This window comes from Sorex fumeus, unplaced genomic scaffold (genome assembly GCF_029834395.1).
Source record: "Sorex fumeus unplaced genomic scaffold, SorFum_2.1 ptg000098l, whole genome shotgun sequence".
In the NCBI taxonomy this organism is placed as follows: Eukaryota; Metazoa; Chordata; class Mammalia; order Eulipotyphla; family Soricidae; genus Sorex; species Sorex fumeus.
Genome location: NW_026606155.1, coordinates 85,635,626 through 85,662,027, shown reverse-complemented (window position 1 = coordinate 85,662,027; position 26,402 = coordinate 85,635,626). Strand labels below are relative to the sequence as shown.

Sequence of the window (26,402 nt, the reverse complement as noted above, 5' to 3'; positions counted from 1 at the left end):
TCAGTGAACAACGGGAGGACTGTGCTAGCCAATAAACTACTGAAGAAGGCTTAATAGAAAACGGAGTTGTATCAGGACGTACATAAAAACCATTCTAAAGGATTCGTGGTCTTTAGAAATGAATGTTCTTTCAGAGCCGTGGCACATGGAAGGCCCATTCCCACAATACAATGCCAGCAAGGAGCAGAAAGATAGCTAGTGACTGAAAAGGAGAACACTAAAATATTTACAAGAAGTTCAAAATAAAAGAATATTTACATAATATTACAAGATTATCAATTTTTAGCCACAAGTCCTCTTCGAGCTGCCAAAACCTTTGCTTTCTTCTCCTTTTGCTCTTCCTCATGTTTCTTGCGCTGCTCCTCCCTAAAAGGGACAGGGACGTGTTATGCTCCCATGAGACTCCAAGGCAGAGCATCTTAAACTCACCATTGGCCCAATGTCACATTTGGTGGAGTTTTGGGCCAGTCCTGAGACCAGGCTTGGAGGAATGAGTGGTGTTGGGGATTGAACCTTTGTCTTCTGCATGCAAAACATGTGCTCTGGTCCTTTGAGCACCTTCTCTAGCTGTGATGGCCCGATGTAAACTAGCATTAGGGTCAGAGTGATAGGGGTAGGCCGCTTGCCTTGCATGTGGCTGACCCAGGTTTGATCCCCATATGTTCCCGTGTCCCGCCAGGAATGATCCCTGAGCATAAATCCAGGAGCAAGCTCTGAGCACTGCTGGGTGTGACCCAAAACAAAGTTATCCAATGTAAACTGATACCTAGCACACTTAGGGAGACAGACTTTACAGTCCATCCAGTGGCCCGTGCCTCTGATCAAGGCCCAGTTTCCCCAGGGCGAGGGTTTCCACCTCCTAACATCTACACATCCTGTGCACTTGATCTGGTGTCTGAAGGTACACCCCCATGCAGTGTTGGGGAGAACTGTGAGGTGACGGCATTCTCTGAGTTGAGGTCCCATTCTGAAGCACTTCTTTTATTATTTTTTTTTGGGGGGGCGGGGGGCAGCACACACTCAGCTGTGCTCTGGGCTTACTCCTGGCTCGGTACTCAGGAATTCTACTGGTGAGGCTCTGGGGACCACATGGGATGCTGAGGATCAAACCCAGGTCAGCCACATGCAAGGCAAACACCATATGCCCGTACCGTCTCTCAGGCTCTTTTATTTTTGATTCACACTCAGCTTATGACCAGGGCTTACTCATGGTGGGGCTCAGGGGACCATATGTGGTGTGGAATTGAGACCAGGTTGGTGGCATGTAATGCTAGCGCCCTACACACTGTGCTACCTCTCTGGCCCCTGAATCACTTGTTGAGCTTTGGAAACAATGCAGATGCCTGGGCCCTACCTCAAACCTTGTCAGTCTGAATCCACTGTGGCAGGGTCCTAGTGACATGTGCTTATATAGCATGTGATTTCATCTCCACTCTCTTGGTCGCTAGAGAGATTGTACAATGGGAAGGCACTTGCCATGTATATGGCAGACCCTGGTTCAAACCCCAACATTACATGTGGTACCTCGAACCCCACCAGGAGTGATCACTTAGCACAGGGCCAGGAGTGGTCCTTGAACACAGCCAGATATACCCTCCTCCCTCTCCCCCAGAAAACCCCCAAATCCAAAGTTTTATATAAGTTTGTTTCCTCAAGCACACATGGTGAGGCTTGGGGGCTACTTCCTGCTCTGTTGCTAGTGCAGGGGGCTGAAGGGGCCCTGTGATAGTGGGGATGGAGCTGGGCTTGGCAGCATGCATGGCAAGTGCCTTAACCATTGTTCTATCTTTTTGGTCCCCATTATGAAAACTATCTCATTACTGAGATTCCCGTTAACCCAGAGGCTCTGCTTTTATATAAATACAATCTTTCAAAGCTAAGAGACCTCTAGAACTGGATCATCATTCTCACCTGGTCTTGAAGCGAGGCTGTTTGTACGTGTTCTTGTGGAGGCTGACTCTGCTTATGTGTTCATTCACACAGTTTTCTTTCGATTGTCCCCATGGTTTCAGCTTTCCTAAAACAGACATAAAGATCTATTTAAGAGATATATATATATAAATATATGCATATATATAACATCATATCTATATATACATATTATATATATATAGAGAGAGAGAGGGAGAGGGAAAGGAGAGACTACACGTTTCAGTGCTCAAAGGACGACATGGTCCCAGATATCCAGTCTGGGGCTCCCATGCAAAGCATTCGCTTCTGCCCTTGTGGCCATATCCCCAGACTAGGAAATTATATCACTTTGTTTTGGGGCTACAACCAGCTGTACTCAGAAATAACCCCTGTGCACAGCGAGGAGTAGCCTAAATTTGCCCCCGTCCTACATATATACACTTAAAAAAGAAAGATTAGTGCCCAAGAGTGACATGGGTCCAGTAAGTCCAATAAGTATTCCAGAGAGAAAGATTGGGCTCCTTTGAAAGTTGCAAAGAAAACATTTGTTCATTCAAGAGATTGCACAGATTAACACCCAAGTTCCCTGATTTGGGCTAAAACTTTAAGAATGATTTGTAGTGACTCTGATTGGAAGTCTGTCTTTGACTATAAGGTTCCATGGTGTAATAGTTAACATTCTGGATTCTGGAAGGTCTATCTTTGAGGGAGTAGAGGGAAAGGGAGAGGGAGAGGGAGGAGAAAGTAAGAGTGGGGTGGGGGGGGGAGTAGATAAGGGAGGGAGAGAAAGAGAGAGAGACAGAGAGCAAGAGCGAGCGAGCGGTGCTCAGGAAACTATTTGAAGCGAAGGATCTAACCCAGGCCTCCTGCATGCAAAGGCGCTCTGATTGATAAAATAGTTGATTCTCAACTCTTTTGCATACAGTATAGCCCTCCCCACCAACACACACACATACCTTTGTGTGGTTCATAGCCGAGTGGACGAGACAAACTTGCTTTGAGATCAAACACTGGTTTTTTCTGGGAGACGGGAGTATTTGAGGCCTCAGCAACGCGCTTGAATGGGGTAGAAACTGAAAATAAGACAGATACATAAAACCCAAACCCATAAGGGCTTAATTCAAAAATGAAAGCTTTTACACCCAAAATTTGGGGATGGAGAAATAGTACAGAGATTAAGGCACTTGCTTTGCAAGTGCTGACCTTGGTTCAATCCCCAGCTCCCTGTGTAGTTATGAGCCCCACCAGGAGTGATCACTGAGCAGACAGCCAGGAGTAAGGCCTGAGCACTGCTGGGTTGGTCCAATTCCTCCCAAAATAAAAATTCAACTGTCACCGTCCTCCCGTTGTTCATTGATTTGCTTGAGCGGGCACCAGTAATGTCTCCAGTGAGACTTGATGTTACTGTTTTTGGCCTATTGAATACGCCACGGGGAGCTTGCCAGGCTTTGCTGTGCGTGTGGGATATTTTTGGTAGCTTGCCGGGCTCTCCGAGAGGGATAGAGGAATTGAACCTGGGTCGGCCATGTGCAAGGCAAATGTCCTATCTGCTGTGCGCCCAATCTCGGCTGCTCTCAAAAAATTCAACTATCAGGTCCATAATTCATTAATGATTCTAGTTCATAATTTATTGTCAGCAGTAATACATTAATACAGATATAAATCCTGTGAGGAATCTGATTATATATAAATGAATTTTCATGGCTATGGTGGTTGCTATTAAAGGCTGTATGTAATAGCAGGGGCCGAGCAACAGTACAGCAGCTGGTAGGATGTTTGCCTTGCACGCAGCTAACATAAATTCGACCCCCGCATCCGATATGGTCTGCCTGAGCACTGCCGGTGTGTGTGTGGGGAAATCCTCAATTGCAGAGCCAGGAGTAAATCCTTAGCATCACTTGGTGTGACCCAAAAGAGCCAAAAGGGAAAAAAAGGGCTATAACTTCAGAATGTGAAGTTTTAGGGCCAAAGACAGTTCAAAGGGCTGGAACATAAATTCTATATGTAAGAGTCCTGGGTTTAATCCCCGACACAACATGGTTGCCCAAGAACTAGCTGTCGGCCCAAAAATAAAAACAAAGTAATTTAAAAAAAATTTTTGGCTTTCTTGTATCACACCCGGCGATGCACAGGGGTTATTCCTGGCTTTGCACTCAGGAATTACTCCTGGCGGTGCTTGGGGGACCAAATGGGATACTGGGAATCAAACCTGGGCCGGCTGTGTGCAAGGCAAATGTCCTACCTGCTGTGCTATGGCTCTGGCTCCAAAAACAAAGTGATTTTTTTGGTTGTTTTTTTGGGGGAGAGGGGCATACCTGGAAGCGCTCAGGGCTTACTTCTGGCGCTGCACTCAGAAAACCCTCTACGCACTGTACTACTGCTCAGGCCCTGGAATCATGGCTCTTAATAGAACTCTCAGGAGAACTTTGACACATAAGATTCTAAAGCAAGCCTCACTTTGTCGACTATATTGCTTTAAACTGGTTTCCCAAAGTGGGCAATACTGCCCCCGTGGGGAAGGATCTGGAATAACCTCAGGGGCACTAGTCTGCAGGGCAATTGGGAGGTATTATCATCTTGTGTGTCTATCTAAAGGAAGATTTTCAGAGGATGCCAAGGGATTGATTTCTTTTCAGAAAAAAAAGGGAAAGCAGGCAAGTAAGTTTGGGAGCTGTGGCAAATCTTCAAATGGCTACTGTTTTCCTGGTCATAGAAAATGACTGTCAGGGCCGGAACGATACTACAGCAGGGAAGGTGTTTGCATTGCACATGGCCAACCCAGGATTGAACCCGGACCACTGCCAGGTGTTATTCCTGAGTGCAGAGCCAGGAGTAACTACTGAGCATCGTCAGGTGTGACCCAAAAAAAGCAAAAAAAAAAAAAAAAAAAAAAAAAAGACCATCAATGTACTTGTACGTCCCCGAATCTCTAACAGAGTGTAAAGCTCCTGGGTGACCTTCCTGGCTCGCACAACCTGAGTGCCAGAGCACAGCACTTACTCCAAGAATTCTGGAATCTCACCAGTGTCAGTCCTACAGGTTCATTCAGAGACAAGTCCTGCAAACCTCGTTTTGTAGTTTTTGCTGTGGGGCCAACACTCAGCGGTCCGAGGGGCAGGACAGTGATGAGGACCAGGTGATGCCAGGCAGGTAACCCAGAGCCACCACATACACAGCACCTGCTCCGTCATCTGAGAATCTCCCCAGCACAGAGTTCTCTGATCAGGACTGAGCAGTCAGGCAGGCACCAGTTTTGCTTGCTGCACTAGCATTTACTCTACTGACATGAAATGATTTGGGGTTTCTTTTTGTTTTGGGGTCACACCTGGGGATGCTTAGGGCTTACTTCTTGCTCTGTGTTCAGGGATCATTCCTGAAAGGGGTGTGGAGATCGAGCCTGGGTCAGTGGCAAGCAAGGCAAGCACCTTACCTGGTATACTATTTTCCCATCGCCACAAAATTAAGTGACATCTAGGCTATAGTGATATTTTGTTTTTGGTTTTATGGAGTATTTAAAGGAAATAGATTTAACTCAAGGGAGTTACATTGTTTATAGATGAATCAAAAGTTTTTTTTTTCCTTCTTACCAACAGCAGAATCCCTTCGTGGGGTCATTAATTTGTTTGTCCCAAGTGCAGGTTGGCCTTTTGAGGTACTCCAAGGCATGGTCACAAGGGGAGACTTTCTGGCTGGAGTCTTGGTGAGTGAACGCTTATGCTCATTATCTTTAGTAGTGGCTGAAAACCTAAACAGGACAGTAGGACACGGGCCATCAGCACATTCTCAAGGTAAACTGGTGGCAAGCTTCTAAAAGAACTACAGGCCCAGCACCAGTAAAAGGGCCTCCAGAAATACTGTTACAGGAGTATTATATGTTCCCTTACAGAACAGACATGCACTTACAGTCTGGATGCTATACAAACCACTTCCATGCCTATTCCCGGATTTGGAAGCTACAGATTCATATTTTGTTGTTTGGCAAAGTGCAAAGCTGTGTTAAGAGAAAGGTTGTGGGGGGTATGGTGCCGCCAGCAGGTCAATCTGTACCTGTGAGGCGAGTGCATCAGCAGCCTGATGGCGCCTTCAGACTTCCAGATACCCCAAAATTGCTGCTGTACCTTTGGCCAAATCCCAAAAACTTAGGGCAAAGTTTACCAAGAAAGTAAACGGCCAAAAGTTAGGTATGTGGGAGACACACCCACAAACCACCTCCAGCTCAGCTATATAATTGGAGGCATGGCCTCTCTGGTTCCTGATTGAACTGCTTAACGGCCATGATCCCAGAGACTCAGAAACAAATCTGGAAACCCAGCGGCTTTTGGCAGAAATGCATCCAATCCCTGCAGTAGGTTACTGGTGCTGGGCTAACCCAGGTGGGAATAGGTTTTGTGCGTTGGTCTGTTCCCCCTGGCGGCCCGGTGGCTGTCATCCCCCAGGGGCCACTGGACAGTCAGGTTTGGGCCTGCAGTGACGAGACATTTTGGGTGTCACAGGATGGGGTGGAGCCGGGCCTGTCCTCCCCACCCCAACGAGACCCCAAGTCATTGCCCATGAACGGCCTCTCTGGCTCCTGATCAAGCTGCTTAACGGCCATGATCCCAGAGACTAAGAAACAAATCTTGAAGCCCAGTGGCTTTTGGCAGAAATGCGTCTGGACCCCACAGTAGGTTACTGTTGCTGGACCACCCCAGGGGGGAAAGGGTGTTGTCACTCTGCCTGCTCCCCCTTGGCGGCTTGTTGGCCGTCATCCTCCAGATGGCCTCTCTGGCTCCTGATCAAGCTGCTTAATGGCCGTCATCCCAGAGACTCAGAAACAAATCTCGAAACCCAGCGGCTTTTGGCAGAAATGCTTCTGGTCCCTGCAGTAAGTTACTGGTGCTGGGCCAACCCAGGCGGGAATAGGTTTTGTGCCTTGGCCTGTTCCCCCTGGTGGCCAGGTGGTCGCCATCCTCCAGGGTCCACTGGACAGTCAGGTTTGGGCCTGCAGTGACGAGACACGCAGGGCCTCACAGGATGGGGGTGGAGCTGGTCCTGTCCTCCCCAACCCAACGAGACCCAAGTCTTTGCCCACGAATAGCCTCTCTGGCTTCTGATCAAGCTGCTTAACGGCCATGATCCCAGAGACTCAAACAAATCTCAAAATCCAGCGGCTTTTGGCAGAAATGCGTCCGGAACCTGCAGTAGGTTACTGTCGCCAGGCCACCCCAGGGGGGAAAGGGTGTTGTCCCTCCGCCTGCTTCCCCCAGGCGGCTCGGTGGCCGCCATCCTCCAGAGGCCATTGGACAGTCAGGTTTGGGCCCGCAGTGACAAGACATTTTGGACCTCCTGGGATGGGGGTGGAGCCAGTCCTGTCCTCCCCATCCCAACGAGACCCCAAGTCATCGCCCACGAATTGCCTCTCTGGCTCCTGATCAAGCTACTTAACGGCCATAATCCCAGAGACTCAGGAGCAAATCTCGGAACCCAGCAGGTTTTGGCAGAAATCCCTCCAGATTTAAGTGTTAAAATTTTGGAAATTCAAAATCGCGTGGCCACTACTGCAGCCACGCAACATCATATGTAATTCATAGCCAGCAATAGAGAGCAAATTGTCTACTGTTGCCTTTTCAGCAGATCTGAGTGTTGGGGTAAAATCTCAAATAATAATGGTGGGTCTGGTGTCAAAATACTGAATGTGATCAAAGTAGAGAGAGAGCAATGTGGAAATCATCTGCCCCACAGGTAGGGGGAGGGTGTGGGATGGGGGTATACTGGGTTGTTGGGGGTGGAGAATGGGCACTGGTGAAGGTACGGGTGTTTCATTGTATGACCGAGACTGCATACAATGAAACAGGTTTTGTGCCTTGGCCTGTTCCCCCTAACTGCTCTCACGGTGATTCAATAAATAAAATTATAAAAAATGAAAAAAAAAAGTAAGGTGGAGTTCATACACAATTCAATCAGCTAATCAGTGGCTGAATAAATAGCAGTACTCCTACATTAAAAAAAAAGAGAGAGAAAGGTTGTGAACTGTAGACAGCTCTGGACACAGCGGGGGAGAGGGGATGGACACTGGAGTATGAGAGAGGGGGGGAGAGAGAGAGAGAGAGAGAGAGTGTATGGAGGCAGGTACGGGGAACGACAAAGACAGTTCATATGCTCTGCTGCAGGAGGCACCTCGGCCATGTTTGGGTGCCAGAAGCAGACATCATTCCATGCTGAGAGGGTTCCTGGAAAAATTCAACTTCAATTTTTATATTCAAGTCAATAGAAAAATTTCTCTTTGCATTTCTCTGTAGCCATGTAACTAACAAACTAATAAAATGAAGACTTAGTCATATAGATGTTATCTTCTGTCTTATAAAAGATAAGCTTCAAGGAGTCAGAGCACTAGTATAGCAGGGAGAGTAACTCCCTTGTAGGTGGACAACCTGGGTTTGGTCCCTGGAACTCCACATTGTTCTCTGAGCCCTGCCAGGAGTGATCCTTGAGCTGAGTCAGAATAAGCCCTGATCACCGTTGGGTATGGCCCCCAAACAAACAAACAAACAAACAAACAGGAAGTACTTTAATCTTTAAAAAAAGTATTAGCTTCAAAAAGTTGAATTAAGTACCAAAACCTGGGGCTGGAGACACACTATATTTACTATAGCATGTAGGGTGCTTGCCTTGTATGCCTTGGACACTGCCAGATGTATCTCTCACCTCCTTTCCCCCACCCCCCCACAAAAGGAGAAAGAAAACATGAAAATTGTTAGAACTTAAAAAACCATCTGAAGTTTGGTGGGAGGGGAACTGGAGATACTGGTGAAGGGACTGGTGCTTAAATACTGCACTTCTAGAACTCAGTGAATAATTTTGTAATTCAGAGTAATTATATAAATTATTTAAGAAAAACCATCTGATGTCAGGGCCAGAGAGATAGTTCAGGGTAAGGTGCTTGTCCTGCATATAGCAAACACCAGTTTGATTCCCTGCACCACATATGGTTTCTCAAGCTCTGCCAAGAGTGATACCTTAGCACAGCCAGGTGTGGTCTAAAAACTGAAAAAGAAAAAACTGGAGCGATAGCACAGCAGGTAGGGCGTTTACCTTGCATGTGGCCAACCCCGGTTCGATTCCCAGCATCCCATATGGTCCCCTGAGCACCGCCAGGGGTAATTCCTGAGTGCAGAGCCAGGAGTAACCCCTGTGCATCGCCAGGTGTGACCCAAAAAGCAAAAAAATATATAAAAAAAAAGAAAAAAGAAAAACTGTACGTGGTGCTGGGAATCAAAGCTGGTTGGCAGTGTGCATGCAAGAGCCATTCCCACTGTACTAACGTCTCCCATCCCTGTTTCATTCACATAAAAACATTTGATTCAGGGGCCAGAGTGGTATTACAGTAGGTAGGGCATTTGCCTTGCATATGGCCACCCAGATTCAATCCCCAGTAGCCCTATGGAACACCGCTGGGAGTAAATCCTGAGTACAGAGCCAGGAGTAACCCCTGAGCATCATAGGATGTGGACCAAGACCCAAAACCAACCAAACAAAAAAACCCAACAACAATAAAAACATTTGATGCTGGCAGGAGTGATAGCTAACTGGTGTGAGCACATGCTTTGCGTGTGGGAGCCCAGGTTAAAAAGGCTCTTGGCACTGCTTGAACTCTGAATACCACTGTAGGTGACCCCTGAGCACAGTACTGGAAAAACACTTGAGTTTCATGGATGTGGCCCCCAAACCTGCCACCCACACAAGATCCATAGCTGGTGTCCATGAGACGGGAATTGGAAGCAGTAAAGTTTGGAGCCACTCGAGGCCAACCCTACGGACTCCTTACCTGACGTTCATTTTTGTGGCCGAGCTCTTGCCTGACCTCTTCACACATGAGGTATTTCGAGACACGGGGGCGTGGATCCGGCCCTGAGAACGCTGCTGGCTGACAGGCGTGCAGGCCTCAGAGAAGCGTCCTCTCTGGGCCATTGGAGTGGCCACCATGGCCTTGTTGACTGGCTGCTTCTAATGGGAGGGGAAAGCATCCTGTTACAACTCAGCCTAGCAGGCAAACTCGTCTCAGTGGCAAGGCACAGGGAAGGGTGCCATCTTTCACCTCGTCCCCCGTCCTTCCTCAATGCTTTGTCCTGTGGCCCCTGTCTGCCTGGCTGGGCCATTTTCTGCCTGTGACAGAGAGGAATTCTGACTTAAGAGTAACTCTGGACTCAGGGATGGAGTGATAGGACAACAGGGAGGGCACTGCACGTGGCCAGCCCGGGTTCCATCCCTGAGTCCCACAAGGAGCGCTCGATGAGCACACAGTTAGAAGTAAGTCCCAAGCACCGCCAGGTATGGCTCAAAATTAAAAAAAAAAAAAAAAACAAACAAGTGTAACTTCTGGCTGTGCTGGTACAAGAGCCTTGGCCAGGGGCCTTCACCACCAGGCCTGGCATCTTCCAAGCAGAGAGAGACTGTAGGTAAACAGACACTGTGGCCAGAAGGAAAGGTGGATCCCTTGGAAGAATGACACCTTTGGGCTTAATGTTCTTCAAGCCCAACTCACAGATTCATGGAAGAAGCTATTTTATAATTCCCACATGGAACTTACAAATAATTTTTTAAAAATTTTTATTAGTGAAGGTACAGTTGTAGATTGACAATTTTTTTTTTTTTTTGCTTTTTTGGGTCACACCCGGCGATGCTCAGGGGTTACTCCTGGCTCATGCACTCAGGAACTGCTCCTGGCGGTGCTCAGGGAACCATATGGGATGCTGGGAATCGAACCTGTGTCGGCCATGTTGGCTGCGTGCAAGGCAAACGCCTTACCCGCTGTGCTATTGCTCCAGCCCCGTAGATTGACAAATTTTTGTGCTTGGGTTTCAGTTATACAATGATCAAATACCCATCCCTCCACTGGTGCCCATTTCCCACCACCACAGATCGCAGTATCCCTCCCACCCCCATCCCCCCCGCCTCTGTGGCAGGGCATTCCCTTGTGTTCTCTCTCCCCCTTTGGATGTTGTGGTCTGCAAAAGAGGCATTGAGTGGCAAACATGGAACTTACAAATAATTTAAGTCTCCACCTTCCCACAAATTGTAAAGTTTGTTTGTTCTATAGAAAGAAAACAAAACAGAACATGGGGCCGGTGCAACAGTACAGTGCACATGGGTAACCTATGTTGAATCCTTAGCATCCCATATGGTCCCCCAAGCACTTCCAGGAGTAATTCCTGAGCGTGGAGCCAGGAGAAACTGCTGAGCATCATTGGATGTGGCCCCAAACAAAAAACAAAAGATCCCTCCAAATAAAAAACTAGACTGCAGTGGGCTGGAGCATATGATTTGCATCTAGAGATCAGGGTTCCATCCCCAGCACCACAGGGGCCCTGAGCACTGAGAGTAGCTTCCCAAAACCCAAATAATAAATGAATAAACCCATTCTAGGCTGAGGCGATAGCTGAATGGGCTGGAGTGAATGCTTTGCATGCTAGTGGTCCCCAGCACCATGTGGTCCCCCAGCACTGCCAAAATGATCCAGAATATATGATCCACAGCTGGGGGTGGCCCAGATACAAAAAAACAAGTAACAAAATCATAACCCCATTATGGGTGGGGATGTGGCTCAGTGGTAAGAGCGCATGCCTTTCATGTGGGAGCCCTGGGTTTGATCCCATACTGCCCCCACCCCCGAATCCTATTCTAGCGAAGAGCTTAAGCAGACAATACCACGTGGGGAAAAAAAGTGGATTAAAGATTAATATAGGAAAATGTAACAAAAAGTAGTAAAACTAAATATAAGATGTACAGATATTTTTATCTTTTGACCACACCAAGTGGTGCTTAGGTCACTCCTGGCCCTGGTTTGATCCTCAGCACCATGTATGGTCCCTGAGCACCATCAGGAGAGTTAAGGAGAGAATAAGAAATAGTCCCTGAGCACTGCCTGGTGGGGCGCAATATGCCTTTCGCCTCTCATATTAAAGCCTGGTCACATTAAGAACTATTCTATCAGCGTACCTTCAGTTCACTCAATGAACTGTGTTCTTCAAAATGCTTCTTTTTCCTTTCCATATATTGATCAATGGACTCCATTTCCTTAAAATGAGCCTCATGAAGTTTCTTAAAGTCTAGAATGTTACCCAAAATATACAAATTAATTATAAGACAATTAATTTACCCTTATTCATCTTTCCCTTCATCTTACCTGTTAATTTAATACTTATTCTCACCTCTGAGTTATTATTATTTTTCTTGGGGGGGTGTGTTGAACACTCAGTGGTGCTTAGGGCTACTACAAATATTTAAGACTTAGTCAAGATTCTATGTGCCAAGCAAAACTCCATCAATACAAAATAGTGAGAAATTACATATCAAGAAGAGACAGTCTTTCTCTTCCTTCTCATCTTACTGAAAAGGAAAGAAACTTAGGGTCAGAGAGACAGTACAATTGGAGAGGTTCTTGCTTTACATGCGGCTGGTCCTGGACACTACACATGGTCCCCTCAAGCAGCACCAGGGATCACTCCTGAGCACAGAGGACTAGCCAAAGAAGAAAAAAAAAGGAAAGAGAAAGAGATAAAGAGGAAGAAAAAGAAAGAAAAAGGAAAGAAGGAAGGGAAGAAGGAAGAGATGGGTGGGGGAGAGAAACTTATCACAAGGAAGTCATTGTATCAATGGCTTGACATTCATTCTCAGATCTGCTATTGTTAATCAAAAGTGAAAAAATGTGGGGCCAGAGCAATCGATAGTCTAGAAGGTAGGGAGCTTGCCTTGCACCATGCTGACCTGGGTTCAATCCCCAGCACCCCATATGATCCCCTGAGCACCTCCAGGAGTGATCCCTGAGTGCAGAAACAGGAACAGGAGTAAGGCCTGAGTGCTACTGTTTGACCCCCAAGCAAACCCAAAAAACAAGGAAAAGTGGGGGTGGGGTTCGATCGATAGTACAGTGGGTGGGGCATTTGCCTTGTTTGCAGCTGACCTGGGTTCAATTCTTAGAATCCCATATGGCCCCCTGAACACCGCCAGGAGTAATTCCTGAGTGCAGAGCTAGGAGTAACACCTGTGTATCGCCAGGTGTGACCCAAAAGAGCAAAAAAAAAAAAAAAAAAAAAAAAACCCCAAAAAACAAAAAACCTGGGGAAAAAATTAAGTGGGAAAATAGTTTTATTCCCTCTAGTTAGTAAGATGATGCAATAGATATTATAATTATTTCAACTTTGAAGGAGGAAGCAGATTTACTGAGGATAAATCACTGCCCAGAATCTTGCAGCTAGAAAACGCCAGGACAGTTGTGAGCTGCAGTCCTAGCACAGAGCTCTTGCCCCGCATCCACCCCCATCCAACCCGGTGCCTCTCCCACATTGGCTCTCTCCCGTGCATTCCTTCAGGGCAACACTTACTTGGAGTGGTTGTGCAAGCAGTTCTTTTCTTTACTCCAGATTTAGAAAACCCTTCGGTGTTGAGAGGCTTCTTTTTTCCTGAGGGTACCTTTGAACCTTCCTGACCTGAATCCAAAGACAGAGTTAATGAAAAACTTGAAAAAGAAAATTCCCAGTCAATGTTTGTAAGAGTATTTTCAAGTAAGTCTCTGCCAAGGTGCTGGGAAAAACGGTGTATAAAGAGCAGAGTTAGTTTGAACCTTGCTCCAACTTTAACTCACAGCAGAAATTTCAGGTTTTTTTTAAACAGAAGTTTTGTGCTTTCTGTACACAAGCTACATAAAGATACTAGAAATGCAAGGCACCTTGCTTCCAGAAATTTCCCTATAAACCTGTGATTGTTATAAATAGGAAAATAAAGTTACAGAATCCTACCACCTAAGATAAACTCAGCATTTTGACACCCTTCCTTTGCTTTCTGCTTGTTTTGTTTCTGCTCTTTTTAGCTGAAATCATGTATATCTAAAGTTTGCAAATACCCCTCCTTCCATCATGGTCATTTTCTTTCCTTCTTTTGTTGCTTTTTTTTTTGGGGGGGGGGTGGGGGTGCACACCCAGCAGTGCTCAGGGCTTACTCGAGGCTCTGCACCCAGGAATTACTCCTGGTGGTGCTCAAGGGACCAGATGAGATGCCAGGGATCAAACCCGGTTCTGCTGTGGGAAACACATGCACCTTATCTGCTGCACTATCTCTCTGACCCCTAGAAATGCGGTTTTTATAGAGAATCCTATTAAGAAGTCAGGAGGGTGGTCCCTAACCTAATGTAATTGAACTGGGGTTCCTTTGCGATGACAGATGAGGAAGAGACTGGTGAGCCCCACAGGGGAATACAGGCCATTATAGAGAGGCAGCTCCATGCTGATGAGAGGCTGAACCGAAATGGCCCTGCCCGAGCATCCAATGAGGGGGCCCTGGCCCAAGAGTGAGGAGTGGCAGACACAGAAGGCTCCAGCAACCCCCAACTCAGAATTTCTCTTCAGCTCTGGGGCTACCTGCTATTCCTCCTTTCCCTGAGGCCACAACATTCTCCTCCCTGCACGTCTGGTATGGGGGAGTAGTCTTCACAACAGTGCTGAGCCCCAGGTCTCCCGGCTCTTCTGGATTCGGACTCGGACATCCGGTGGGATCATTTGTTTTCGTCTCTGAAATATCCTGCTGCAGATATGAAAAGGAAACAAATGACTTAAGTGATGAATGAGAAGTAATCACTGATTTCCAAAAACAGATTGGAAACTGAGGGGGAAAGGACTAGAGAAGGAAAGGAGGCGAATGGTGGTTTCCGAGTGGCAGACTTGGTCCTCTCCTGACACCCACTAGCGGTCAAGACACACAGCAGCAGCGTCACACATGGAGCCAATGGCACAGCGGGCACTGAGCAGACTCTGAGGGGCTTAGCACCAGTGGGCGATGCTCAGTTGCACCCCGCATCACCTGTGGGTCAGGGGGGATGTAGAGAGTCCTCCTTCTTCTCTTGGTTTTGGTGATGTGGCCTGCCGGCTCCCTCTCTGTCTGTTCCTGAGCCCCGATCTGTACCTGCATCTCTTCGCAAGAGACTGCTGGAGTCTGACTTTCATCCTGAAAAGAGAGACGTCAATCTGTCCCATGTGTGCAGTTAAGATACTTAGAATGAGGCAGAGGTAATCTGAATAATATCCAGACACATCAAAATATCACTTAAAATTGCCTAGGGGCCCAGGGTATAGTATAGCAGGTAGGGTGCTTGCCTAGTATGCAGCTGCTCAATGCCCAGCATATAGTCCCCCAATTACTGCTAGGAGTATCCCCTGACACTGCTGGGTACGGCCCCAAAACAAAAGCAAACAAAAATGTTTCAGTAGTGAGACAAGGAGATAGTGCAGTGGTTAGGGTGCATCTAGGTCCAATTCCTATTACCATATGGTCCCCTGTGCCCCAACCCCGGCATTGCAAAGTGTAGCTCTGAAGACCCCTAAGAATCCTGGGATTATCTATGTAATCCCTGGCACAGCAGGGCCTGAGCAGCACTGAATCCTCAGGCTCTTGCACCGAACTGGTTACAACTCATCAAGCAGGGTCCCAGGGCCTTCTGATTGGGAGGACAAAAAAAAAAAAAAAAAAAAAAAAGAGAATGATCTAGCAAAGAATCAGAGACAAAGACAAAAACTGACCATTGAAAAAGAAATGGGCGGGAGCGATAGTACAGAGGGTTGGGCACTTGCTTTACATGAGGCTGACCTGGGTTTGATCCCTGGCACCATATATGGTCCCCTGAGCATCACCAGAGTGATCCCTTGGTGCAGAGCCAAAAGTAAGCCCTGACACTGCCTGCTATGGCCTCCAAACAAAATAAGAGACAATAAGATGTGATAATCTAAGTTAAAACAATAGACTAAGAAAGCATTCAGATTATCTTAGAAGTACATTATTGGATTGAACATACATTATGCACTATGCATAAATACAGCTATTATTACAACTTTACTGGGCTAGGTATTTACACAAATTATTTCACTTATTCCTCAAAGTCTATAAGACAAATATTGATACTAACCCCAGTTCACAGATGACAAAATTGAGGCTGAGAGAATCGAAAGTAACTTGTCAATCAAAATAAGGTGCTGTGTAAGACTGAACTGTCTTAAACGAAAAGATCATAAAATGGGTACAGGTACCCGAACATCCTAGAGAAGCGATCATCATATGTCATGGCAGTGGGGATGGGTAGATTACTTATTCATACATAAGGCTGAGAACTCAAATTAACTCTTTTAAAATATATTTGGTGAGGGGGAGGTGATGAAATGATCATTCTCTCACACCAAGATAAAATCTAGATAGATTGAAGATTTAAATATAGAAGTGCTAGAAACAAAAAAATGAGTGAATATATAATCACGAGTGGGAGGAAGGCCTTCTGAGGGACATTATCTTTTCTTTTTAGTTAGGTATTTATTTTTAAAAAATTTTTGTTTTGGTCTATACCTGGTGATGGTAGGGGGCCTACTCCTAGCTTATGAACCATGCACTCTACAGTGGTAGGAATCAAACCAGGGCCCCCCTCCAATGCAAAGTGTACTCTTAGTCTATGGGGCTATCTTTTTGTTGCTGTTGTTATTGTTTTTCATTTTTTTTGGGGGGGGGGGTCACACCCGGCGATGCACAGTGGTTACTCCTAACTCTGCACTCAGGAATTACTCCTGGCGGTGCTCGGGAGACCATATGGGATGCTGGGAATCGAACCCAGGTCAGCCACGTGCAAGGCAAACACCCTACCCGCTGTGAGTATGAGGCTATCTTTCCAGCCCCTTATTTCCCCCCAGTGCCCACGATGTCACCCAGGGTAGACAGTGCTCTAAACTGAGGTGCACCCCTAGTCTAACCTGTCAATCCGAAAATGGCAGCAGAAGCCTGCTACTCTGTGCATGAAGAGGGGGAAGCACCTGGCTATGTGGTAACTTTTCAATTGTTTCACTATGGTGTCTGGATCCTACCGCTGAAGGTGACCAGGACATGGGATTGGGTTGCCAATATAGTAATATTTTTTAAAGTTCTCCCTGTACATCTTGAGTTGAGAGTCACAGTTTAAAATAAATATGCCAAGTGTAGAGGCTGGAATGATAGTATAGCGGGTAGGACATCTGCCTTGCCTGTGGCCAACTCGGATCTGATCCCAGGTATTCCACATGGTCCCCTGAGGACTGAGGAGTAATTCCTGAGCATAATTCCTTTTTTTTCCCCTTTGGCTTTTTGGGTCACACCCGGCGATGCGCAGGGGTTACTCCTGGCTCTGCACTCAGGAATTACCCCTGGCGGTGCTCAGGGGACCATATGAGATGCTGGGAATTGAACCCTGGTTGGCCGCGTGCAAGGCAAATGCCCTACCCGCTGTGCTATTGCTCCAGCCCCTGAACATAATTCCTGATGCAGGAGTAATCCGAGTATTGTTGAGTGTGACCAAAAAAAAAAAAAAGAAAAAAAAAGCTGAATGTAAAAGCACAAAGAAAGAGACTGGATGGGCCAGAGTTATAATACAGTAGGTAGGGCATTTGCCTTGCACCTGGTCAACCTGGATTCTATCCCTGGCATCCCATATGGTTAACCCCAGAGCACTACTGGGTGTGACCCCAAAACAAATAGAATAGATAAGAATCAAGGACTTTTATTTTTGTAGTTTCCTCCCCCTTCAACCATCTCAACAATCCCAGTGACCAAGTAACCTCTGAGTGAGGGCATCTTATCCAAGAGATGACTTGCCATGAGCAGGTACACCATTATAAGGAACAATTATCATAAAAAGATTTATTGTTACCAATCATGATGTCTTTGGTAGAAAAAAATTCTTAAGTATTTCTTGCTTTTCATGCAGCCGACCCCAGATCAATCCCAGGCAATATTTTTGGTCTCCTAAGCCCCACCAGGAGTGATCCTGAGCACAGAACCGGGAGTAAGCCCTGAGAACAGCCATAAAGGCCCTCCCGTTGTTCATCGATTTGCTTGAGCGGGCCCAGTAATGTCTCCATTGGAGACTTTGTTGTTACTGCGTTTGGCATATCGAATACATCACGGGGAGCTTGCCAGGCTCTGCCATGCAGGCGAGATACTCTTGGTAGCTTGCCGGGCTCTCCAAGAGGGGCGGAGGAATCGAACTCGGGTCGGCCATGTTGGCTGTGTGCAAGGCAAACGCCCTACAGCTGTGCTATCGCTCCAGCCCCAACCCAATAACTAATATAAATCAATCAGCAAAATAGCTCCTCTTAAGTTACCAGGTACTTATTCTTAACATTAATAAAATATGATTGCTTTGCTATTTATAGTTAATAGGTGATTTTAAAAAGTTACAAGACGCAGCAGTGAAACCTGGAAGACGGCAGCTCTCCGGAGATCTCCCCGGACCCAAGCCAATCCGATTTCACCAGGACTCCTCAGATGGGGCTGTCTCAGCTCCACCCACTTCAGATGAACCCCGGTGGCCACAAACTTCCAGAAGAAAAACCCAGGTATGCTGAAACAGGCACTGAAGACGCCAGGCCACATGGCAGAGGAGATGTTCATCCCTTCCCATCTCCCTGCCCCTTTGGGGTCCTGGCAGTCATGCCCACAAGCTGCCTCTGGGCCAGAGGCTGTGCTCACTTCGGCAGCACATATACTAAAATTGGAACGATACAGATAAGATTAGCATGGCCCCTCCACAAGGATGACACGCAAATTCGTGAAGCGTTCCATATTTTTTGATCATTGTATAACTGAAACCCAAGCACAAAAATCTGTAAGTCTACAACTGTACCTCATGGTGTTTCACTAATAAAAATTAAAAAAAAAAAAAGAAAAAAGAAGTGCACCACAGGCTTTGATCCAGAGACTCACAAATGAATCTCAAAATGGAGTAGCTCCTTACAAAGTTGTCTCTGGACCCCAATCATTTACATATTTAGAATTCCAGGAGCCACGAGACCTTTAATGATATTCATAATAATCAATAGAAAACAAATTATCTAGAATCTGCCTGTGGCAGGCAGGCTTGAATGGTGGTGGGAAAGAATAATGGTGGTAGGATTGGTGTTGAAATATTGAATGTAATCAGTTAATGTGAACAATCTTATGAAAATAAAATTTTAAAAAAGTTACTTACCTGATTCTTTTTTTCCTTTCTTATTTCTTGTTCCAGGTGGGCTCTCAAGGCTTTTAACAACTTGTCTGCCTGCAGGGGAGTTAAAGAACCTCTCAGTACAACCAAAAACCAAATAATAAAGAGACACTGAACAGGAGCTGGAGACATAGTACAGCGGGTAAGGAGCTTGTCTTGGATGCAGCTGACTCTAGTTCAGTCACCAGCACTTCAGAGGGTTCCCCAGGCCCTGCCAGGAGTGAGCCCAGAAACAACAAAAAATAAAGTTGAAATTTGTCAACTGCCACTGTCCTCCCGTTGCTCATCGATTTGCTCGAGTGGGCCCAGTAACGTCTCCATTGTGAGACTTGTTGTTTCTGTGTCTGGCATACTGAATATGTCACGGGGAGCTTGCCAGGCTTTGCTGTGTGGGTGAGACACTCTCGGAAGTTTGCGGGACTCTCCAAGAGGGGCGAAGGTACCAAACCCGGCTCAGCTGAGCTGGCTGCACAGAAGGCAAACGCCCTATCGCTGTACTATCACTCCAGCCCCCAAAATTTTGTCCACAAACACTCTTATATGTGCCTTTAGATTAAACAACTAGTAGATTAAACAATACATTCTCTATTGATATGTACTTCACACAAAATTATTTTAAATTAATAGACTGGGGAGGAAGCTCAGAAGGCTGAGCACATGTGTTGCACACAGGAGGCCCAGGTTTACTCTTTTTTGGGGGGAAGTGTCACACCCAGAAACGCTCAGGGGTTACTCCTGGTTCTGCATCAGAATTACTCCTGGAGGTGCTTCGGGGACCATATGGGATGCCAGGGATAGAACCTGGCCATATGCAAGGCAAAGGCCCTACTTGCTGAGGCCAAGGTTGATGCCCAGCATTGCATTCTCCTGAACCGGGAGTGACCCTGAGCTCTCCCACGTGTGGCCCTGAAAAAACAAAATTTGTGAAAATAAGATCCTGGCGTCATGATGCTTTAGTACTAAATATGCCAGGCATATCATCTGAAAGGGTATATTTTCTTACATAATCTCTAACCTTTTCCCATGGGAAAGCAAAGATTTCTTATCATTCTGATATGTAGCCCTTATATCCAATTTCCTTGACTATCTCTAACTTTAGCTGTTTATTTCTTCCAATTCGGGATCAAACCAAATATCTCATATTATACTTGGAGAATGGATTTTTACTTTATCCTTTTATGTGCTGGGAAGATTGGGTCATAGCCAGGGGTGTTCAGGAGCCACTCCTGGTGGTACTTTGAGATCATGCAGTGTTGGGGATTGAACCGGGGTTGGCCAAATGTACTACCTTTCCTCTGATCCTTTTTTTTTTTTGTCTTTTTGGGTCACACCCAACAGTGCTCAGGGGTCACTCCTGGCAGTGCTCAGGAAACCATATGGCATGCTGGGGATTGAACACGGGTCGGACATGTACTATTGCTTCAGGCCCCCCCCCCATCTTTTTAACTCAATTAGTTTACTCCCCCCTTCCTGGGGAGTGTGCACAAGCCTGGCTGTGGTGCTTGTAGGGGACGCACTTGTAGTGTTCTCCACACACTCTGGGGGCTCTTACATCCTTCCTGGTCGCAGCTTGCATGCACAGGAAGCTGTGCTCTGGAGGGAGACTGTACTCTCTGCCTCCGTGCTAGTGGGTCTCAAGCAATAGGGCTGCTCTAGGAAGGCAACTCCAGCCTTACAACTGCCAGGCAGCATTTCTCACCAGACTCATTCCTGGGACCCCAGGTTTTATACGCTTATTTTTGTAATTTTTGCGGGGTGAAGAGCCACACTTGGTAGTGGCTCAGGGGCTCTTACTAGCAGGGGTTTGAGGAACATGTAGTGCTAAGGAGCTGAACCTGGTCCCTCCACATGCAGAGCATGCAACTTAACTCTCATGCAGTCTCAATTAATTTACTCCCAGGCCCATAGACGTTATTTTAAATGGGAAGAGAGTACTGAGAAGAAAGATGGCACATTCTAAGTTTCAAATAATTCTTCAAATAATATGAACAGATAAAGTAAGGAGATTAGGTGTGAAGAGATTACAGAGCACTGTTGAGGAGGGTGCTGAGGACAGACTTTAGGCTTCTTTAGGGGATAGCCTGATAAGGAGAGAGGGGGCAAAGGATCTAAAATGGGCAGAACCACTAACCATTAACCAGGAAAGGAAGAGATCTTAATGTTATGCCAGATTCTGCTTATTAAGAGTCACTTAAATGTAGGCGTCATTAGTGTGGGGCAAGGTCCTGAGGATTTGGGAATGATTGGTTCCACATGAATTTAAAATGATGGGAATAGATTGGGGCTGGAGCTATAGCACAATGGTAGGGCGTTTGCCTTGCGTGCAGCTGGCCCGGCCAGGCCGGGTTCGATTCCTTCGCCCCTCTTGGAGAGCCGGGCAAGCTACCGAGAGTATCTAGCCTGCAGGGCAAAGCCTGGCAAGTTACCCATGACATATTCAATATGCCAAACACAGTAGCAAGAAGTCTCACGATGGAGACGTTACTGGGCCCACTTGAGCAAATCGATGAACAACGGGAGGACAGTGATAGGGAATAGATTAGAGTACAGCATAGTACAGTATAGTGGGTAAGGCACGTACCCTGCACATAGCTAACTTAGGTTCGATCCTCAGTACCCCCTATGGTTTTCTGAACCCCACCTGGAGCGATCCCAGAGTAGAGCCAGGACTAAGACCTGAGCACTGTTGGGTATGACTTCAAAACAAAAACAACTGGGTATGAGAGACATCTTTTTATGACATCTTATTATCTCATTCCTACTTTGGACAAACTTGCAGGCTATCGAATGTAGCCTGCCCACAGGGCAGTCTGGCAAACTCCCCTTGGCGTACCAAATATGCCAAATACCAGTAACAATGATGGGTCTCATTCTCCTAAAGAGCCTTGAATATAATCTCAGGGCTAGGATGAAAGAGACGTTACTGGGGCCTGCTCGAGGCAATCGACGAATAACAGGATGATGAATGCATGAATGAAATGAGAGACAGCAGGTAGGGCACATGCCTTTGCATGCAGCCAGTCTTGGTTTGACTCCCAGCATCCCATATGGTCTCCTGAGTAAGTAAATCCAGGAGTGATCCCTGAATGCAGAGCCAAGAGTAAGCCCTGAGCACTGGGCCCAGAGTGATAGCACAGTAGGTAGGGTGCTTGTCTTGCATGCAGCTGACTCCTTCGATCCCAGCATCCCAGAGTGAACTAGAAGCACAGAGTAAGGAGTAAGTCCCATCATCAGTGTGGTCCCAAAACAGTAACAACAAAAGGATCAGCAGGGAGAAAGCACCGTTTGAGAGCCCAAGGTGAGAGTGCTGGGCACCCACTTCTAGAGGTTTGGTAAAGAACCAGCAAAGGAGACTAGAAAGATGACCAAGAACAATAGGAAAGAACTAATATCAAAGCAGTGTGGGGAGGCAAAGTGGTCTGAGCTCTCAATTCTGCCCACTGCAGCAGGGCAGCAAGATGGGGGGGAGGGGCAGAGAGAGCCAGTACTGATGGAAAGAACAGAACCGGCAGTTGACAAAGACATGGGGGCACGGGAAGGATTGGTTGATTTTTCTTTTTCATTTTTGGGTCACACCCGGCGATGCTCAGGGGTTACTCCTGGCTTTGCACTCAGGAATCACTCCTGGCGGTGCTCGGGGGACCATATGGGATGCTGGGAATCGAACCCGGGTCAGCTGCATGCAAGGCAAACGCCCTACCCGCTGTGCTATTGCTCCAGCCCCCAGGATTGGTTGATTTTTGTAAAAAAGAATGATACTCAGACTTGCTTTCATGGGCACAGGAGTGTGGTTCAGGGATAGAGCACACATACAGTTCAAATATATGGTCCTGATTTTCATCTCTGGCACGGAACCCCCTTATTCAGTGTGACCCCAGCAGCAGCAGAAGTCTTGATGGAATGCATAAGGGAAATAAGCCAGCAGAAGACAAGTGAACCCGGAAGAAGAGGAGTGAACTGCAGAAGCGACAGTGGCTCTAGCACTAACTAGGGCCTTGGAGAAAGGGGGTGGGTGGGCCTCAGACACAGCCTCTGATTCTCTCAGGCAGAAGCAGGCACCGGGCCTTCACAGCCACTGGCAGCTGATGGCGTCCACAGTTCAGGAGAGAAGGAAGACAATCTGAGAAGCCTAGAACCATCTGCTCAAAGACAGGAAAGTGAATAACCCAGGGAATGTAGGAGAATCAGACAGATGCTCGCTACGATTCATGGTCCTGGGCTGAAACGAAGCTCAGCCAACAGCAGGCAGTGATTTCCTGCAGCTGGGTGGGTACAGGTGGGGCTGGGGTTTTTGGCTAGTCTTGGAATCAGACTTGGAATGTTGCCAGGGAGGGAGGGGCAGGCAAGAAAGTGAAAATAGTGCCAGTGTCCCCTTACAGTAAGGGAGGGAAGAAGGGAGGAAATAAAGGCCCCTTTCATCAATCCTACAGTAAATATTGTAACTTGATTCCTTCATTTTTGTCTTTCTCTTAGGGTAGTCTTTTTTTTTTTTGCTTTCTGGATCACACCCTTCCTGGCTCTGCACTCAGGAATCACTCCTGGCAGTGCTCTGGGGATCATATGGGATGCTGGGAATCGAACCTGGGTCAGCTGCGTGCAAGGCAAGCTGTGCTATCTCTCCAGCCCCTTAGGGTAGTCTTTAAAAAAAAAAAAAAGAACATCTTGTCTTCTAAATTTATCTTGACTGTGATCCAACTGTTGCAACTTTTGTTTTAGGGCTATGCCCGGTGGTACTCTGGGAACCATGTGGCACCAGGGATCGAACCCAGGACTCCCACATGCAAAGCATGCCCACCAGCCTGGTCCTCTTACTAAATTGCTTATTGCAATTTAATTTTGTTAACTTTTTCTGGGGGATGGTGTTGGGTTTGACCACACCTGGCAGTGTTTGGGAGACTATGTGGTGCCACGATCACACCTAGGTCTGCTTCATGCAAGGCAAGTGCCCTTATCCAATGTACTATGGCTCCTGCCCCTTTCATTTTGTTGTGGGATTTTGGGTGGATGTTCCTGGCTGTGCGCAGGGAACCATGTTATTACTGGGAATGAAACCGGTGGGGTGCCCCCGTATCAAGCATGTGCACTAGTCCGTTGGGAGCCATCTCCCTGTTTTTATCTTTGTTTTGGGTGCTGGAGATTGAACTGGGTGGCAATGTGCAAGTACTTTGACCCCTGTTCTATCACTCTGGCGTCCTCTCATTGTTTTTCTATATAATTGGTTACATGGGTCAAATTTATTTGAGAAACATGCTTCTCAACACATTTTTTTTTTTTTGTTTATTTGCTTTTGGGTCACAGCAGGTGGGGGTCAGGGGTTATTCCTATCACTTCTGGTGGTGCTCAGGGTCCAACTGCTCCTGCTGCAAAGCATAAACTCCAGCTCACCAAGCCATCTCCTTGGCCCTCTGCACCAGCCGTGTGTCAGATACTATGCTGTGTAGACACAGCATATGTAAAGACTGGGAGATCTATATACTACGCTGCTTCTATAAATACAGGTAGGTGATTAATTAGAACTCCAGATCAGATGCCTCAATAATGATGGGTGGTGCTTTTGGGGCTGGAGAGTCCTGCGTGGACAGATCCCAGAACACAGAGCCAGGAGTCAGCCCTGAACACAGGAGTGAGCCCAAGTCCCCAACCCCAACCCTAAAAAAAAAACAAAACAAAAAAACCCTACCTTGTACTAATTTTTTAGAGATCTATTCTAAGCAGTTCTGGGGCCTTATTATCACTCAGAGCTGTGAACTAAGGAAATTTCCACTGTAATTCTCTGGTACATTATTCTAGTACTGGGATGGGGTAGTTGTACATTATAATTCTGAATAATCATACAGGATATCTTACATAAAATGTGGTATGTTTTTAATGCTATAAAAACTAAAAGGGTGGGTGGGAGGAGCTCACTGGCAAAGCAAATCGGGGGCAGTGTTCAATCCCCCAGCACATTCCAAGTTCTTGGAGGGCCATTCCTACAGCACTAGGTCTGGTCCCCCTCTCAGAGAGTGCACTAGCACAACTAAAAGCTGTGGCCCTAGTGAGCGTGTGTGAAAACACAACTGAAGATGCAAGCACTACAATCAATCAAATGTAAAGGCACACTCCACCCCCCCCCCCCCCCCCGAAGCCCAATAAAAAGTAAAAACAAGTAAAAGAGAACTGGAATTATAGCACAGTGAGTAGGGCACTTGTCTTGCAGGTGAATGATCCAGGCTAGATGCCCGGCACCTGAGCCCCTTCAGTGATCCCTGAATGCAGATCACTGCAGTTATGCCAGGAGTAAGACTTCAGTATTGCTGGGTATGGGCCAAAAAACCCAAACCAAAACAACAACAAAAAAGGAAAATTAAGTAAAAACAAAAACAACCAATTCAGAGGGTTAAGGAACATTCCTTGCAATGGTCTCGAGAGCACCACTGGGAGGCCCCTGAGCTGAGTGAGGTGGTAGCTTCTAGCACATCAAGGTGTGACCCCAAAATCAAGACAAACAACAAAACAAAAAAGAAGCAAAACAAACGATTCAAATCAGAAATAACTTCAAGAGCATCCTATCATTCCGCTGAAAGGGGTACTTGAACACATTTTAAGCCATTTAAAAAAACACATGATGACTAATTTAAACATAAGTCAGCGTAAATATCAATCTGTAGATGAACCCTTGGTTCAATGGCCCCCCAAGTACCACCCGAGCATCAAAGGGTGTGGCCCCCAAATCAAACAAAAATAAAAGTAAAACACTTCCAAAATGAATCTCCGCAATTCTCTCAAAATTCTGCAGTTTCGGAGTCAAAGACCTTACCATTATTGAAACAACATCATTGCAAATAAAGGTCATACTGAAATCACGACTAAATTATGCCATTTTACCTACGAGGGTGGACTTTTACATTCTTTCTTTAGGTCCCTAATAAAGTAGGAAGAGATTTTGGACACTGGTAAGATTTGCAAGTACTACTGTTTGGAGTTTTCCAGAAGCCAAAGAATTCTTTCCTTAATTGCCCGACTACTGGCATTACAATTTTGCTGTAATTACTTCGTTTTGCTGGGGCTGCGTTCACTAGTTAATGCCCAGAAAAATATCAGAGTATTTTCAATTAAAACAGTCCACATTCATCCTTCAGAGATCCTGAAAGATCAACCTCAAAACAAGGCAAAAACAGGATCTCTTTTTGTGTTGCAGCTAGAAAGACCCTCTGTGAAACAAATCTACCAGCCCAGCCTCACGCCGGGGTGGCCGCTGCCTCCTCCCTGACCCCGCCCCGCGTCTACTGCAAGCTGAAGATTCACCTCCGCCCGCGACCGTCCACCACCCATAGGCCATACCCTCTGGTTGGCCCGGAGGCCCAGACTCTTGGCCAGGTTCTGCAGGTCACTGTATTTGAAGGACTCCAGTTCCTCCAGCGAAGGGACAGTCATCATGTTCTGCAATGCAGTCGACCTGGAAAGAACAGCCGCGCCAGCCGCAGAA

General features: G+C 46.6%; 1 protein-coding gene and 1 non-coding gene across 2 annotated transcripts; one reads left to right on the top strand and one right to left on the bottom strand.

Moving 5' to 3' along the window:
- NUSAP1 (nucleolar and spindle associated protein 1) lies at positions 1–26,373 on the bottom strand. Its single transcript, XM_056133553.1, has 11 exons — positions 26,258–26,373; positions 18,920–18,988; positions 14,743–14,886; positions 14,304–14,466; positions 13,272–13,376; positions 11,887–11,996; positions 9,716–9,894; positions 5,499–5,656; positions 2,868–2,984; positions 1,912–2,017; positions 1–366 (listed from the first exon to the last, which is right to left on the bottom strand). Exons 1-11 carry the CDS (start codon positions 26,351–26,353, stop codon positions 276–278), a joined length of 1,338 nt encoding a protein of 445 aa, XP_055989528.1. The 5' UTR covers positions 26,354–26,373; the 3' UTR covers positions 1–275.
- On the top strand, positions 18,413–18,519 carry LOC130042147 (U6 spliceosomal RNA). Its single transcript, XR_008795121.1, has one exon. It is a non-coding gene; the product is annotated as a U6 spliceosomal RNA (small nuclear RNA).
- Positions 26,374–26,402: the final 29 nt, after the last annotated feature.

Coding starts and splice junctions, on each gene's coding strand:
- NUSAP1 (XM_056133553.1), bottom strand. CDS start 26,353: ATGATGACTGTCCCTTCGCTGGAGGAACTGGAGTCCTTCAAATACAGT. Junction 14,887..18,919: donor GAAAGGAAAAAAAGAATCAG/GTAAGTAACTTT, acceptor CTCTCTTTTCAG/GATGAAAGTCAGACTCCAGC. Junction 14,467..14,742: donor ACATCCCCCCTGACCCACAG/GTGATGCGGGGT, acceptor TCATATCTGCAG/CAGGATATTTCAGAGACGAA.